The 16,213-nt window shown below is 37.8% G+C and overlaps 1 protein-coding gene across 1 annotated transcript; it reads left to right on the top strand.

The window, feature by feature from the left end:
• The first annotated feature begins 659 nt into the window (after positions 1-659).
• LOC128584303 (mitochondrial import inner membrane translocase subunit Tim9-like) lies at positions 660-15,970 on the top strand. The gene is given in 2 exon segments (XM_053589333.1): positions 660-781; positions 15,688-15,970. Coding segments are annotated over 2 exon segments (405 nt in total).
• The last annotated feature ends 243 nt before the right edge of the window (positions 15,971-16,213 follow it).

Consider the following 16,213-nt stretch of genomic DNA (forward strand, 5'->3'; position numbering starts at 1 on the left):
CAACAAATATTTGTTTAAATATTAAATGATGACCAAGAATGTTACTGTTATACTTGAATTGTGTACCCCTAAAAAATACATTGACATCCTAACCCCCAATAAGTGAGCTTTATTTGGAAATAGGGTCTTTGCAGATGTAACTGGGTCAAGAGACTGGGGGAAGGTGCTAATTCAATATGACTTGTGAAAAGGGGTGCTGGGAACCTGCCTGGCAAAGGTTATTAGGAAAACCTGGGAGTAGACCAGTGCAGGATGGAAAATGAAAGACATGAAATAGCGGGATCAGGAGGGCTTTTCCTCAATGGGAACAAGCAATCTCAGCTTTATTGCACAGCTTTTACATATAGTAGCTTGAAGGCATGATCTTGTCATAACTGCATAACTTGATTAAAAACAGCCTAAGAGCAAAATAGCATTCTCAGCAGTCTGTGCTGACCAAAGGGGCGTGGCTCCATTCTAATCTGCTTCAGGAACCAGCCATAACAAGAAACCACTGAGGCCAGGTTTGCAGTTGGTCCTTGACTCAAATGCAGTTCCTCAAACTGGGAGGTCCTTGCCTCCCAGGAGGTCAGCTCCCAGCAAAGGAGAAATCCGGACTCAGAGAGACACATGTACATGGAGAGAAAACCACTGTGCAGATAAAAGCAGAGATCAGGGTAATGCATGTGCAAGCCGAAGATGGCCAGAAAAAAACCCAGAAATCAGGAGCAAAGCATGGAACAGAATCTCCTTCACAGCTCTTAGAAGGAACCAACTCTGCCTACACAGTCATCGCAGACTTGTAGACTTCCAGCCTTCAAAACCATAGTAAAATAAATTTCTGTAGCTTAAGTCACACACTTTGTGTGGCAGTCCTAGGAAAGTGAACCCACATACAGGGTCGACGTAGGGAAGACAATAAGGAAAAGATGATCACCTAATCCCTAATCAGGCAGAAGTTAAGAAGAGGGAGGAGGGAGGCATGAAAGTATACAAACTCTAACAACTTCTCAAAAAAGTACATGATATTTTGACTGTAGTGTTCACTCAATTCACCTTTCGTCCTTCAACTATCTCAGAGTATAGAAGGGAACATAACTATCCTGATTAATTCACTTAAATGCTTTGTTCAGCCATTCTTTGGTCAAAGAAAAAAATTTCAGAAAAAAAGTATTTCCTAATAAAATGAAAAACCTAAATAAATTTTACCCTCCTCATTTTAAAGACTTATCTAAAGAAAAAAATAAAGCACCTTGAGGTTGGACAAACTAATAAGTTAGGTCATTTGGCCATAACTTCCTCTTGAAGAAAGATAAAATATTTTGAAACTTCTTGAAAACTTCTACCTACTAACAAGAGAATGAGACAAGACATTAGATAGAGAGGCAGGAGAAGACAGGAAACCAAGGCGCTCAGCTGGCATTTGGCCACCGCTGCCCTCAAAATCTGAAACCGGCTGTGAGAAGCTGGGTGTGTGTTTGGTGGCCTCCCAGAGTGAGGCATACAAAAATCATAATGCAAAAGTCTGCAAAGATCAGGGACATTGGTAAGCTCCCGTCTGTTTATGGCTGTGCCCCCAAAGAGTTTCATTCCAGAATGAAGGCTCTCCCATGAGAAAGTATAGTAGCCCACTTTCAGTTCATTTAACTGGCCCAAACTTGAATGAGATTAAGGTAATTCTGCTTTACTAGTACCCAGAGTCAACCATGATTAAAATGGTGGAGATGTTATTTGAGGTCACCAAAACACACACTCTTATATAATTCAACAACTTAAGAAGTAGCAGCAAGTTTTAGGCAGCAAACAAAGATACTTAAAGAATTTTGAATGTATCTGCATTTTTTTTGGAAGCGGTAAAGAAATCAATGAACATAAAAACATGAGACATCAATGGTGAACTTTTAGCCAGAGAGGTAGGGCAAGAAAAAATACTTATAAGAATTTTTTTAAAAAAAGACTATAATTCACACAAATTATATAACTCTTTGTGTGTTGTATGTGTGTCCCAAAGGAATCTATAGAAAAAATAGTAAAATGAATACGTGAATTTAGAAAGATGACTGAATAAAAGATCATTATATAAAAACCAATTATAGATATGCAAATGACCAACAACCATATGAAAAGAGTTCAGCATCACTAATCACCAGAAAAATGCAAATTAAAACTACAATGAGCTATCATCCATTAGGATAACTACTATTAAAAAAAAAAAAAAAAAACAGAAAATAACATAGGGCTTGCAAGGATGTGGAAAAATTGGAATGCTTATTCACTGTTAGTGGAATTATAAAATGGTGAAGCCTTTATGGAAAACAGTAAGGAGATTCCACTGAAAAGTAAAAGCAGAATTATTATATCTTCAAGCAATCCTACTTCTGTGTATATACCTGAAAGAATTGAAAGCGGGATTTTGAAGAGATATTTTCTTTACTTTTTTAATTTTTTTTTTTTTTTTTATTGTTGGGGATTCATTGAGGGTACAATAAGCCAGTTACACTGATTACAATTGTTAGGTAAAGTCCCTCTTGCAATCATGTCTTGCCCCCATAAAGTGTGACACACACTAAGGCCCCACCCCCCTCCCTCCATCCCTCTTTCTGCTTACCCCCCCCATAACCTTAATTGTCATTAATTGTCCTCATATCAAGATTGAGTACATAGGATTCATGCTTCTCCATTCTTGTGATGCTTTACTAAGAATAATGTCTTCCACTTCCATCCAGGTTAATACGAAGGACGTAAAGTCTCCATTTTTTTTTAATGGCTGAATAGTATTCCACGGTATACATATACCACAGCTTGTTAATCCATTCCTGGGTTGGTGGGCATTTAGGCTGTTTCCAAATTTTGGCGATTGTAAATTGAGCTGCAATAAACAGTCTAGTACAAGTGTCCTTATGATAAAAGGATTTCTTTCCTTCTGGGTAGATGCCCAGTAATGGGATTGCAGGACCAAATGGGAGGTCTAGGTTGAGAGCTTTGAGGTTTCTCCATACTTCCTTCCAGAAAGGTTGTACTAGTTTGCAGTCCCACCAGCAGTGTAAAAGTGTTCCCTTCTCTACACATCCACGCCAGCATCTGCAGTTTTGAGATTTTGTGATGTGGGCCATTCTCACTGGGGTTAGATGATATCACAGGGATGTTTTGATTTGCATTTCTCTAATATATAGAGATGATGAACATTTTTTCATGTGTTTGTTAGCCATTCGTCTGTCGTCTTTAGAGAAAGTTCTATTCATGTCTCTTGCCCATTGATATAAGGGATTGTTGGCTTTTTTCATATGGATAAATTTGAGTTCTCTATAGATCCTGGTTATCAAGCTTTTGTCTGATTGAAAATATGCAAATATCCTTTCCCATTGTGTGGGTTGTCTCTTTGCTTTGGTTATTGTCTCCTTAGCTGTACAGAAGCTTTTCATTTAATGAGGTCCCATTTGTTTATTTTTGTTGGTGGTGCAACTGCCATGGCAGTCTTCTTCATGAAGTCTTCCCCCAGGCCAATAACTTCCAGTGTTTTGCCTATGCTTTCTTTGAGGATTTTTATTGTTTCATGCCTTAAATTTAAGTCCTTTATCCATCTTGAATCAATTTTTGTGAGTGGGGAAAGGTGTGGGTCCAGTTTCAGTCTTTTACATGTAGACATCCAGTTCTCCCAACACCATTTATTGAATAGGGAGTCTTTCCCCCAAGGTATGTTCTTGTTTGGTTTATCCAAGATTAGGTGGTTGTAAGATGTTAGTTTCATTTCTTGGTGTTCAATTCGATTCCAAGTGTCTATGTCTCTGTTTTTGTGCCAATACCACGCTGTCTTGAGCACTATGGCTTTATAGTACAGACTAAAATCTGGTATGCTGATGCCCCCAGCTTTATTTTTGTTACTAAGAACTGCCTTAGCTATACGGGGTATTTTCCGGTTCCATACAAAACGCAGAATGATTTTTTCCAATTCTTGAAAGTACGATGTAGGTACTTTGATAGGAATGGCATTGAATAGGTAGATTGCTTTGGGAAGTATAGACATTTTAACAATGTTGATTCTTCCCATCCATGAGCATGGTATGTTCTTCCATTTGTTAATATCCTCTGCTATTTCCTTTCTGAGGATTTCATAGTTTTCTTTATAGAGGTCCTTCGCCTCCTTTGTGAGGTATATTCCTAGGTATTTCATTTTGTTTGAAACTATGGTGAAGGGAGTTGTGTCCTTAATTAGCTTCTCATCTTGACTGTTATTGGTGTATACAAAGGCTACTGACTTGTGGACATTGATTTTATATCCTGAAACATTACTATATTGTTTGATGACTTCGAGGAGTCTTGTGGTTGAGTCTTTGGGGTTCTCTAAGTATAAGATCATGTCGTCAGCAAAGAGGGAGAGTTTGACCTCCTCTGCTCCCATTTGGATTCCCTTTATTTCCTTGTCTTGCCTAATTGTATTGGCCAGAACTTCCAGCACTATGTTGAATAGTAAAGGTGACAGAGGACAACCTTGTCTGGTTCCAGTTCTAAGAGGAAAAGCTTTCAGTTTTACTCCATTCAGTAAAATATTGGCTGTGGGTTTGTCATAGATAGCTTCAATCAGTTTTAGAAATGTGCCACCTATGCCTAGACTCTTCAGTGTTCTAATTAGAAAAGGATGCTGGATTTTATCAAATGCTTTTTCTGCATCTATTGAGAGGATCATGTGATCTTTATTTTTGCCTCTGTTAATATGGTGGATAACGTTTATGGACTTGCGTATGTTAAACCAGCCTTGCATCCCTGGGATGAAGCCTACTTGATCATGATGAATGACTTTTTTGATGATAAGCTGTAATCCATTGGCTAGGATTTTGTTGAGAATTTTTCCATCTATATTCATGAGTGAGATTGGTCTGAAATTCTCCTTTTTGTTTGGGTCTTTTCCTGGTTTTGGTATCAGGGTGATGTTTGCTTCATAGAATGTGTTGGGGAAGATTCCTTCTTCCTCAGATTTTTGGAATAATTTCTGCAGTACAAGAATAAGCTCTTCCTTGAAGGTTTGATAGAATTCTGGAGTGAAGCCATCTGGACCAGGGCATTTTTTAGTTGGAAGCTTTTTTATTGTTTCTTTGATCTCAGTGCTTGAAATTGGTCTGTTCAGGAGCTCTATTTCTTCCTGGCTAAGTCTAGGGAGAGGGTGTGATTCCAAATATTGATCCATTTCCTTCACATTGTCAAATTTCTGGGCATAGAGTTTCTGGTAGTATTCAGAGATGATCTCTTGTATCTCTGTGGTATCAGTTGTTAATTCCCCTTTATCGTTTCTGATTGAGGTTACTAGAGATTTTACTTTTCTATTTCTAGTTAGTCTGGCCAATGGTTTATCTATTTTATTTATTTTTTCAACAAACCAACTCCTTGTTTCATTAATTTTCTGAATGATTCTTTTGTTTTCAATTTCATTGATCTCTGATTTGATTTTGGATATTTCTTTTCTTCTACTGAGTTTAGGCTTAGATTGTTCTTCATTTTCCAGTTCCATAAGATCTATTGTGAGATTGTTGATGTGCTCTCTTTCTGTTTTTCGAATGTAGGCATCTAAAGCGATGAATTTTCCTCTCAAAACTGCTTTTGCAGTATCCCACAGGTTTTGGTAGCTTGTGTCTTCATTGTTGTTATGCTCAAGGAAGTTAATGATTTCCTGTTTTATTTCTTCCTTCACCCATCTGTTATTCAACAGAAGATTGTTGAGTTTCCATGCCTTTGGGTGGGGTCGAGCATTTTTGTTAGAGTTGAGTTCCACCTTTAGTGCCTTATGGTCTAAGAAGATACAAGGTAAAATTTCAATTCTTTTGATTCTGTTGATATTTGTTTTGTGTCCCAGGATATGATCAATTTTGGAGAATGTTCCATGGGGTGATGAGAATAATGTATATTCTTTATCTTTGGGGTGGAGTGTTCTATATGCATCTATCAAGCATAGTTGTTCTAGGGTCTCATTTAAATCTCTTATATCTTTGTTTAATTTCTGTTTAGAGGATCTGTCCAGCTCTGTAAGAGTTGTGTTAAAGTCCCCTGTTATGATGGTATTATCAGATATCATATTGCTCAGACTGAGTAAGGTCTGTTTCAAGAATCTGGGAGCATTTAAATTGGGTGCATAGATATTTAGAATTGAAATGTCTTCTTGTTGTAGTTTTCCCTTGACCAATATAAAGTGACCATCTTTGTCTTTTTTGACTTTAGTTGCTTTAAATCCACATGTATCTGAAAATAAGATTGCAACTCCTCTTTTCTTCTGAATTCCATTTGCCTGAAAAATTGTCTTCCAACACTTGACTCGGAGCTTTAATTTGTCTTTTGAAGCCAGGTGTGTTTCTTGCAAACAGCAAATGGATGGCTTGTGTTTTTTAATCCAGTCAGCCAATCTATGTCTCTTCAGTGGGGAATTCAAGCCATTAACATTTATGGAGATAATTGATAAGTGTGGTGGTATTCTATTCGTCTTATTTGGTGAGAGTCCATTGCTTAGTTTTATCTTTTGCATCAGTGTGGAGGTTTGGTTCTGTCCTTTGATTTCTGAGTTCTTACTTTGCTACTGATCCATTGTGGTGGTCAGTATGCAGAACAGGTTGAAGTATTTCCTGTAGAGCTGGTCTTGTTGTGGCGAATTTCCTCAATGTTTGTATATCCGTAAATGATTTGATTTCTGGGTCAATTTTGAAGCTTAGCTTAGCAGGGTACAGAATTCTGGGCTGAAAATTGTTCTGTTTAAGTAGATTAAAGGTAGATGACCATTGTCTTCTTACTTGGAAAGTTTCATTGGAGAAGTCTGCGGTCACTCTGATGGATTTGCCCCTATAGGTCAACTGGCGCTTACTCCTGGCAGCTTGCAGAATCTTTTCTTTTCTTGACTTTGGACAGGTTCATCACAATGTGTCTTGGAGAAGCTCGGTTAGAGTTGAGGCTACCTGGGGTCCGATATCCCTCTGAAAGCAGTGTGTCAGTATCTTTGTTGATGTTTGGGAAATTTTCTTTTATAATATTCTCTAGTATGGCTTCCATTCCTCTGGGGCATTCCTCTTCCCCTTCTGGAATTCCTATAACTCGTATGTTGGAACGCTTCATAAAATCCCATAATTCTGACAGTGAACGTTCTGCTTTCTCTCTCTTCTTTTCTGCCTCTTTTTCTATCTGAGTTATCTCAAGAACTTTGTCTTCTACCTCTGAAATTCTTTCTTCTGCATGGTCTAACCTGTTGCTGATACTTTACATTGCATCTTTAAGTTCCCTAATTGACTGTTTCACTTCCTTCAGCTCTGCTATATCCTTTTTATATTCTTCATATCGTTCATCTCTTGTTTGATTCTGTTTTTGGATTTCCTTTTGGTTATTTTCCACTTTATTAGCAGTTTCCTTCATTGTTTCCATCATTTCTTTCATTGTTTTCAACATGTGTATGCTAAATTCCCTTTCTGTCATTCCTAACATTTCTGTATAGGTGGATTCCTCTGCAGTAGCTACCTCATGGTCCCTTGGCGGGGTTGCTCTGGACTGGTTCTTCATGTTGCCTGGAGTTTTCTGCTGATTCTTCCTCATGAGTAATTTCTTTTATCTGTTTCCTTGCCCTAATTTTCCTTTCACTTCCTCTTGCTCTTTAAGTTCTTGTGCCTGTGGACTAAGGGTTACAGGACCAGAACGGTGAGAAGGTTGAAGAGTAAAAAAGGGATGAAAGAGAGGAGGACCGAGTGATAAGAAAAGAAAGAAAGATAGAGAAAGGAGAGGGGGTGGGGATATGGAATATTGACAAAAAGAAGAGAGGCACAGAAAGAGGGAGACAGGGCAATATAGGTGTACAGTAGGGTACTTTGACACCACCTTAAAAAACCCCACCTTCTGGGGGTGCCCAGTTGCGTGGTTCCCTTGAGGTCAGCAGCTCTTTGCTAACCTGATCAGACACAGTACCCCACCTCCACCAAGTAGAGAGGAAAGACAAAAATGCTATAAATCAAACCAAAACAAGCAAACAGAAAACTTTACAGGGATTCAATTGGGTGAAAAACCAAATGATAGCGGTAGAAACACTAGCAAAAATGAAGTTGTAGTTATTTAAAAAGGCAGCAATGGGAAATTATAATTAAACTAGAAAAATTGAGAAAGAAAAAGGGATCTGTATGGAAAAGATTGAAATTAAAAAACAAAAGAACATCAACAACGTCAAAATAAACAAAAAAGAAAAAATACACAACCAAAAACAAAGCAGTTTGTATATGTTATTGAATATTGTCTGGGCAACACGTGGTCTTCTGGGGTATGAGATGTTAGTCACAGTTCTGATACGACTGGGGACTGCTGATTTCTCAAACCCCAGCAGGTAGACACCCTAAATCTCTCTTCAGCCTACTTAAAAGGCACTTTGAACTTGTAAACTTGCTGAGCAGAAGCTTTCCCAGCTTTCTCGCTGGAATCACTGCTGAAGTGGCTATCCACTTACCCAGTGTGCCAAAACCGGTCTCACTCGGCCCCTGAGGGTTAGGGCTGCAAGGCGGCTCAGACCCCACCCTTAGGCTACTTGGTTGCTGGGTCACCAGCTCCCACCCGTTTCTAGCTCTGCGACCCTGAGGGCGGAGCTTGCCGGGGCAGATCACTGACAGTGGTTCCGTGTGACCCACCGCCAAACACTATTAGCTCCGTCTGGCTCAGCGGCTCAGACTGGGGCCCCAGACAACGGCCAAAGTTCTCCGCACTCCCGCCCAGGCCTTCCCCAAGGCAGTTCAACTCAGTGCCAAGTCCAAGGACATCAAAACAGTTCACAGGTAAGGCCTTTCTGGTTTGCAGTCTCGCTGATACTGAACTTACAGTTGTGGGCGGGTTTAGACGGATTGAGCACATGCGACCACTTGCCGGTTTTCCACTGTTTTAGTCCTCCTCTTGGGGTTCAGAAGTCTCTCGCTGACTCCCTGTATCCTCATAGGAGTGATGATAGGCAGTTCCCACCAGCCAGAGATGCTTGGAGTCCTATCTCCCCAGGCTCACGGTGCCCAGATGCAAGGAAGTTGTTACTCGGCTGCCATCTTGCTCCGCCTCCCTGAAGAGATATTTTCATACCATATTTATGGTAGCACTCTTCACAATAGCCAAGAGGTGGAAGTAATCCAATGTCCATTGACAGATAAATACATAAACAAAATGAGTGTTTATATATGTAGACAATAATATAATATTAATCAACCTTAAAAAGGAAGGAAATTCAAGCACATGCTGCAACATGGATGAACCTTGAGGACATTAAGTGAAATATATCAGTCACAAAAAAAGACAAATACAGTATGACTGTACTGAAGTGGGGATCTAAGGTAGCAGTCAAAGTCACAGAAACAGAAAACAGAAGAGAGGTTTACCAGGGGCTGAGAGAAGAGTGGAAAGGGAAGCTATTGTTTAGTGGGTAGAGAGTTTCAGATTTATAAAATGAAAGTCTGTTTCACAACATACTTAACCCCCCAGAGCTGCACACTTAAAAATGGTTAAAATATTGAATTTGATGTCATGGGTCTTTTAACACAATTTAAAAATAAACATTATATTTCTGTATACCTGCCATACACAAAACAATGACCAGGGTATGCTTCTATTTATATAATATTAAAAAACAGGAAAAATATCTACAACCCTTAAGGATGTATACTTATATAGAAAAAGTATAAAGAAAACTACAGACATTGTTATCATAAAGATCAGAATCGGGCTGCCTTTACTGTGCAGAGAGTGATTAGGAAAGAACAGTGATTAGGAAAGAACTTCTGGGTGCTGGCAGTGCTGTTTCTCAGCATCGGTGGTAGAGACAGGGGAAAAAGAGAGATGGGGGTATTTACATTATATCAACATGTGAACAGTAAATCTATGTTTTGTGCATTTTTCTGTGTATTGTTTACAACAACAAAAAATTTTAAAAAGAAAGAAACAAAGCTGAAACATTCTAAACTTTCTGTATTCACATGACTGTTAGGTCGGAAGGCTGGAGACTTTAGGTCTGTGAACCATAAGTGGCGTGCATTTGACTCTGAAATTGTTAGACTAGAGACAATCACAATGATACGTAAGTGAAGACAATCCAAAAGGCGATTCACAGAAGCCAGACGACAGGTCAGTTCAATTAGCATTTGTTAAACTTGTAGAATGTGCCAGCCCCTGGACTAGGTGCCAAAAACAGAGACATAAATAGGACTTGTACCCAGCATTTGAAAGCTTTGTAAGATAGCAAATGAGACAGACGTATGGATGTCTCATTTTAATACAATGTAGTCAAAGCTATGACAAGAGTGTGATGTGGAGGCACAGCAGGTTTGGGGATATGTGTGGGCGAGAGATGGAGACAGGATTGTGAGGATTTTAAGGACTGCTATCCTGTGATTCACAGAATTAAGGAGGTAAAGGCCTTTCAGGCAAAGAAGCCAACATTAAAAGAGGTGTGGTTAAAGAAAAACTTCAGTATTATGCATACTGCAGAATCATAATGTGTCAGGCAGGAAATGGTGCTGGTGAATCTGGAGGTCAGCAGAGGCCTCATTGTGCAGGGCCTCCTGTGCCAAGCTGAGGAGCTCTGGATGTTGGAGATGATATATGTCTCCCTGCCATATAACAGGTCACCAACTTGGAGGGAACAGGTGATGTCACACCAACAACTAGCCGTGAAGCCTTGGCCATGTCATTTCCGCTTTCAGGGATGGGACTGTTTATTTGGTAAAGCGAGTGCTTGAACTTGATGGCCTCCAAGATCATTCCTTCCCAGATCTGATTCTAAAGTTTAATGAATCACTGTTAAATCTCGCAATAAGCTAATTAGTAGAAAACCTTTCTCCATTTAACAAAAAGACAAATAAAGATCTATTTTATGCACCTCATAGAAAAATTAAAAGACTCAAAGAACCATAATTAATGTGTACATAAATAGCCTTATCGGGCTGTGCCTGTGGCTCAAGGAGTAGGGCGCCGGTCCAATATGCCGGAGGTGGAGGGTTCAAACCCTGCCCTGGCCAAAAAAAAATAGCCTCATCAATCAGAAAAATCTTAAATGCAAATCAAAACCATGAAATGTTCAAAATGGCTCAGATGTTGTGCCAATATTTTTTGAGCAATTTTACTCTATGCCAGATACTTAACCTATATTATGTCACTTACTCCCCAAAAGCGTCTGAAATTGGTTATTTTCTCATGTCCAACATAAAGAATCCAAGGTGTGGTATATCAAATAATTTACCCAAGCTCCATGGTAAGGAGCTTGCAATTTTGTCTGTCTTGCAATTTTAGAGCTAATTCTCCCCTTAGGTTTTCAAGTACATTAGTATTCCCATATAAGTAAATGGAAAGAACATGCTATTTTGTGAGAATTCATATACTAAATTTACATAATATCCAATATTTCCTTTCTAAATTCTATATAATGTTTATGCTTCGCTTTGCATGCTTAGAAAAATGGGAAAACATAACAAAGATAGCTTTTACCGACTGAATTACTGTTTATCCAGAAATTAGCTGCTCAGAATAAATGAAATTGTATTTACAACTGCTCAGAATGTACCCAAATGCTTTTAAGAAGCCCAAAATGCTTTTAAGCAGTCACTGTAAATTTATTCATGTGTTATAATAAGCATTGGAACACCAACAGAAAAAAAAGGATTATGCTAAGATTAAATTAAGAGGCTCCTTAAAATAACAATCCACAAGGCAGCCACAGACACTAACAAATCCTGGTTTCTTCAGGATTATTTCCAAGAAAGGAAAATAAAGATCCTACGGCCTTGATTGCTGCTACTGAACAGAAAAGCAAATAACAAGTGAAATAATCCAGACAGTGTCACTGATTATTCATAGGAGATGTGACTGCTTGGGTAAGCTGTTAGCTTTTTCTCCTATTGGATCTTTTTTCCTATAATGAAAACCTTAAATAAAAGTCTTTCCCCTACATCTAACACAATCATTTAATTCTATGTTAAGCCTTTTAGGTTTCCAACTAGTGAAAGATACCTGATGAGTGTGGCAGCAGGAGGAACAATGAACACAGAAGCCAGAGCCATGGGATAGAAAATGCATGTAGTGGTTCCGATCTTAATCTAATGACAGTTCTCAAACTTGAATGTGCATTAGAATTCCCTGCAGGACTTATTAAAGCACCTGCTACTGGGCCTCACCCTGAGAGCTTCTGGTTCAGTAACTCAGGAGTGGGGTCCAAGAATTTACATTTCTGTTACATTCCCTGGTGAAACACTCTGAGAACCATATCCATGCTTGATTTTGAAAATGAAGCTCCATGTGCAATTTGTAACCAAAAATTAGCCTCGTCGTTTATAGAGCACTGTCCTTCAGGTGTGTGATTGATAGCTCATGAACAGAACATTTTCCTTATTTGGTAAAAGTAAAATAAGCAAACCTTAATAGCGAATCTAAAAAACTAATAGTGTTAAGCCAGAATTCTAAATTTGAATTGTGATATATATAATTATATATGTTAAATATTAATATATTAAATAAATAAAATTTTTAAAATTGTAGCATTTATTAGGAAGTTACTATATGGCAGTAACTGTGCTAAGTATTTGATTTTCTAGAAGGTAAAATATAAAGTTTCATTTAATAGCCATTAAAAAATCTAAGATACAAATATCATTTGTCATTGTTATTCCTAGTTTATAGTAATGAAACATGCTTAGGAAAATGCTTGGGCACTTGCCCAAGTTTATGCTGTTAATAAATGATGGAAGCAAACCTTGACCCAGGCAGTCTGACTCCAGAGTTGGACTTCTATTGCCTCATAGTCTATGGCCTCCTTAGTAAATGGCACAGTGACTATCGGAAATGAAAATTATAATCTCAATCTCTAAACCCAGTAGGCAGATGACAATTCATGAGATGAATATTAAGTTCAGGACTGCACTGGGTACACAGCATCTATACCACAAGAATGTGTTATGACTAGGCCACTAAAAAATTAAAAAGGGAAAGCTCAGTATATATAAAATTGAACTGATTTGGCCATTTCTAGGTTAGGATCCTTCCCAGGTTTTTTCCATTTTTACTGAAATTTAAAATTCTATGTTAAACAAAACTCAACTAAAAGAGTAAAATAATGCCTGGGTCATGAGAGTAAGAAAATGTTCAAAGAACATAGAAAGCTCACTCACTTTCAGGATACACTAAAGCCTGCATTGTTTCCAAGGAAAAGTTAGGGTCCCAGCAGGTGGATGTTGCACACAGACGGGCATCCAGGGGGAGACGTAATCAGGAGTTGAGGCAACAGATGAGAGTCATCAAAGAGAGGTGTCCACAGATGTCACGTCTGGGTCATGGCTAGAGAAAATCAAGGCAACAGAACCAAAAACAGAAATTTCATCTTAGGAAATAAAACACATGGAAATGGGATAAATTGTGACTCAGAAGCAAGGGATGGAAATATCATAGATCGTAACAAGAGTGATTGAATTATAAGTAAGATGAAAATAAAATAAAATTCACAGATATATAGTACTTGGGAATTTATTAGCCAACACTAAAGACCCTAACCAGAGTTGGGGAAAACTATAGAGCTGAATCTTGCCAGATTAGAAAGTCAATTAAATAACTTGCATACTACTTTGTATCAACTTGCAGGAGATCTACTGTGAGACTGAAAGTCCAGGCCCATCTGTTAAAATTCAGCGGGTGACAGCTGATGCTGAGATGACACAGGTGCGAATATTCTGACCCACAAAGTAAAACAGTAAAAAGAATTGCAAGTGATCCAGAGCATTCTGTGGAACTGGAGTACAAAAAGATTGCTGGAGCAATAAGTATATTTGAAGGTCGTGAGGAACTAAATTGAATGCAACCTCCAAATCTCCCAAATTTGAGATGAAATCTTCTCCAAACCCCAATGCATACAGAGAGCAAGAAACCAAAGAAGGCAATTACCGAAAAAAAACAAGCTTTCAAAGATCTTAAATTCCTAGAACTAAACTCTCTATCTTGGCTTTTGAATAGAATGAAAGTGGGATTTTTTTCCCCTTTTAAAAAGAAAGCTATGGAAAGGCACTAAAAAAATCATCTCAGTTTTTTCTATCATATGCTTAGGAAGTTGAGCTCACTAAGAACCTTGTCATGTCAAAATCCACATTGCTAGCCCCAGAAGGCAATGTAAATTGTAGTAAAAAAAAAAAATAAATCTCTAAAGTCTTTATAATACTTCTATTTACATAGGGTTGAGAACATATACAAATATTGTGCATATATTGTTGAAAATATGACAAAATATTTTGGTGGAATTATATCAAACTACTGATAACTCCAGATTTTCTGACATCAAGATGTGTCATGTAACTCTTTGAAAGGGCTCATCAATATGTACCCATCAATAATAGAGTTATGTCGTGAATACTATCTAATTGTCCCTGTAAGATTTGAGAATCCAGAAATGAACAGCTTCAAGAGTCCAATCCATAAGTCCTACTATTGGAACACAGGCAGAATGACTACTAAGTTATTTAAAGACACTGTTCAAATTTAATAGGAGCTACTTGCATTGGGTTATTCAGAGACTTTTTAAAGCATCAAACCACATATGACAAACCCACAGCCAACATCATACTTAACAGAGTAAAGGTGAAAGCATTTCCACTAAAACTGGAACAACACAAGGGTGCTCACTGTTACCACTTCTAGACAACATCATACTGGAAGTTCTAGCCAGAGCAATCAGGCAAGAGAAAGAAATGAAGAAAATCCAAAGTGGAAAAGAAGAGATAAAACTATCCCTCTTTCATAAATAAATTCAGTAAAGTCTCAGGATCATTTCTATACATAGTATACTAACAAGTGCAGTAACATCTCAAGAGCATTTCTATATAATAATAACAATCAAATCAGGAACTCAATAGCATTTTTAATAGTTGAAAGATAAAATAAAATACCCAGGAATATACTTAACCCATGAGGTGAAAGTTCTCTACAAGAAGAATTATATAACACTGATGAAAGAAATTGTTGATGACACAAACAAAAGGAAAAATGTTTCACGCTCACAGACTGGAAGACCAATATTGTTAAAATGGTTATATACTTAATATGATTTACAGATTCAATAAAATTCCCATGAAAATACTAATGTCATTTTTCACATAATTAGAAAGAACAATCCTAGATTTCACATGGAATCAAAAAAGAGCCCCAATAGCGATAACTATCTTAAGCAAGAAGAACAAATCTGGAGGCATTACATTACCTGACTTCAAATTATATTACAAGGATATAGTAATCAAAACAGCATTATGTTGGTATAAAAGGAAGCACATAGATGAATGGAACAAAATACAGAACTCAGAAATAAAATCATACACCTACAACCAACTGATTTTGACAAAGCAGAAAAAGACAAACTAGGAAAAAGATACCCTTTTCATTAAATGGTCCTGGGAAAATTGGATGGCCGTGTGCAGAAGAATAAAACTGAATCCCTGTCTTTCATCATACACAAAAATTAATTCAAGATGAATTGTAGGCTTAAATGCAAGACCTGACACCATAAAATTCTAGAAGAAAACAGAGGACTTTCCCATATAGTGGTCATGGTGCCTCAGCCTCATACTGATGTCAGATGCAAGAGCCTGTGCTTCAGTAAGAAACAGCATCACTGGAGACATTCAAGCAAAGGCTGGACAACTTTTCCAGAACAGAGAGGAAACTCATGCATCAGAAAAAGTGACTAATAAATGTACTAAGAAAATATACTGCACAAATACCTGAATCTGATCAGATAAAACAGGTTAAAGAATTTCTTGAGACCTACAACAAACTAACAGAAATCTGATTTTTTTTTTTTTGGACTTAATTTAAAGACTTCAAATTAAGAGAAATAAAACCTGAAGAGGCTACCTGTTCAGAACATTGCTCACAGAAATATTTTAAAATGACACAAAGAATATCCATGAGATTTCAGGAATATCATATTCAGCAGAATGAAACTCTGGCAGCCAAAGCAGGACCCCTTGGCCAGCTACATTAGAGAAGTTCTGATAGAAGGACTTTCAAGGAAAGATTGCCAAGAGCTACTGCAATGGAAATGAGGATTCATCTGATAGAATACTCTGAAAGCAGTAGCCACCATATTAAACCATCTGTCCTGACTGACAAATGGAAACCACCAGAGAAACAAAATTGCTAGTTACCAGTAATAATCAAAATAGAAGGTGTTTTGTTCAATTAAAATAATAAGATTGAACAGCTTGGCCACTTGATTAGAAAAATA

This window comes from Nycticebus coucang, chromosome 4, assembly GCF_027406575.1.
Source record: "Nycticebus coucang isolate mNycCou1 chromosome 4, mNycCou1.pri, whole genome shotgun sequence".
NCBI classification, from domain to species: Eukaryota; Metazoa; Chordata; class Mammalia; order Primates; family Lorisidae; genus Nycticebus; species Nycticebus coucang.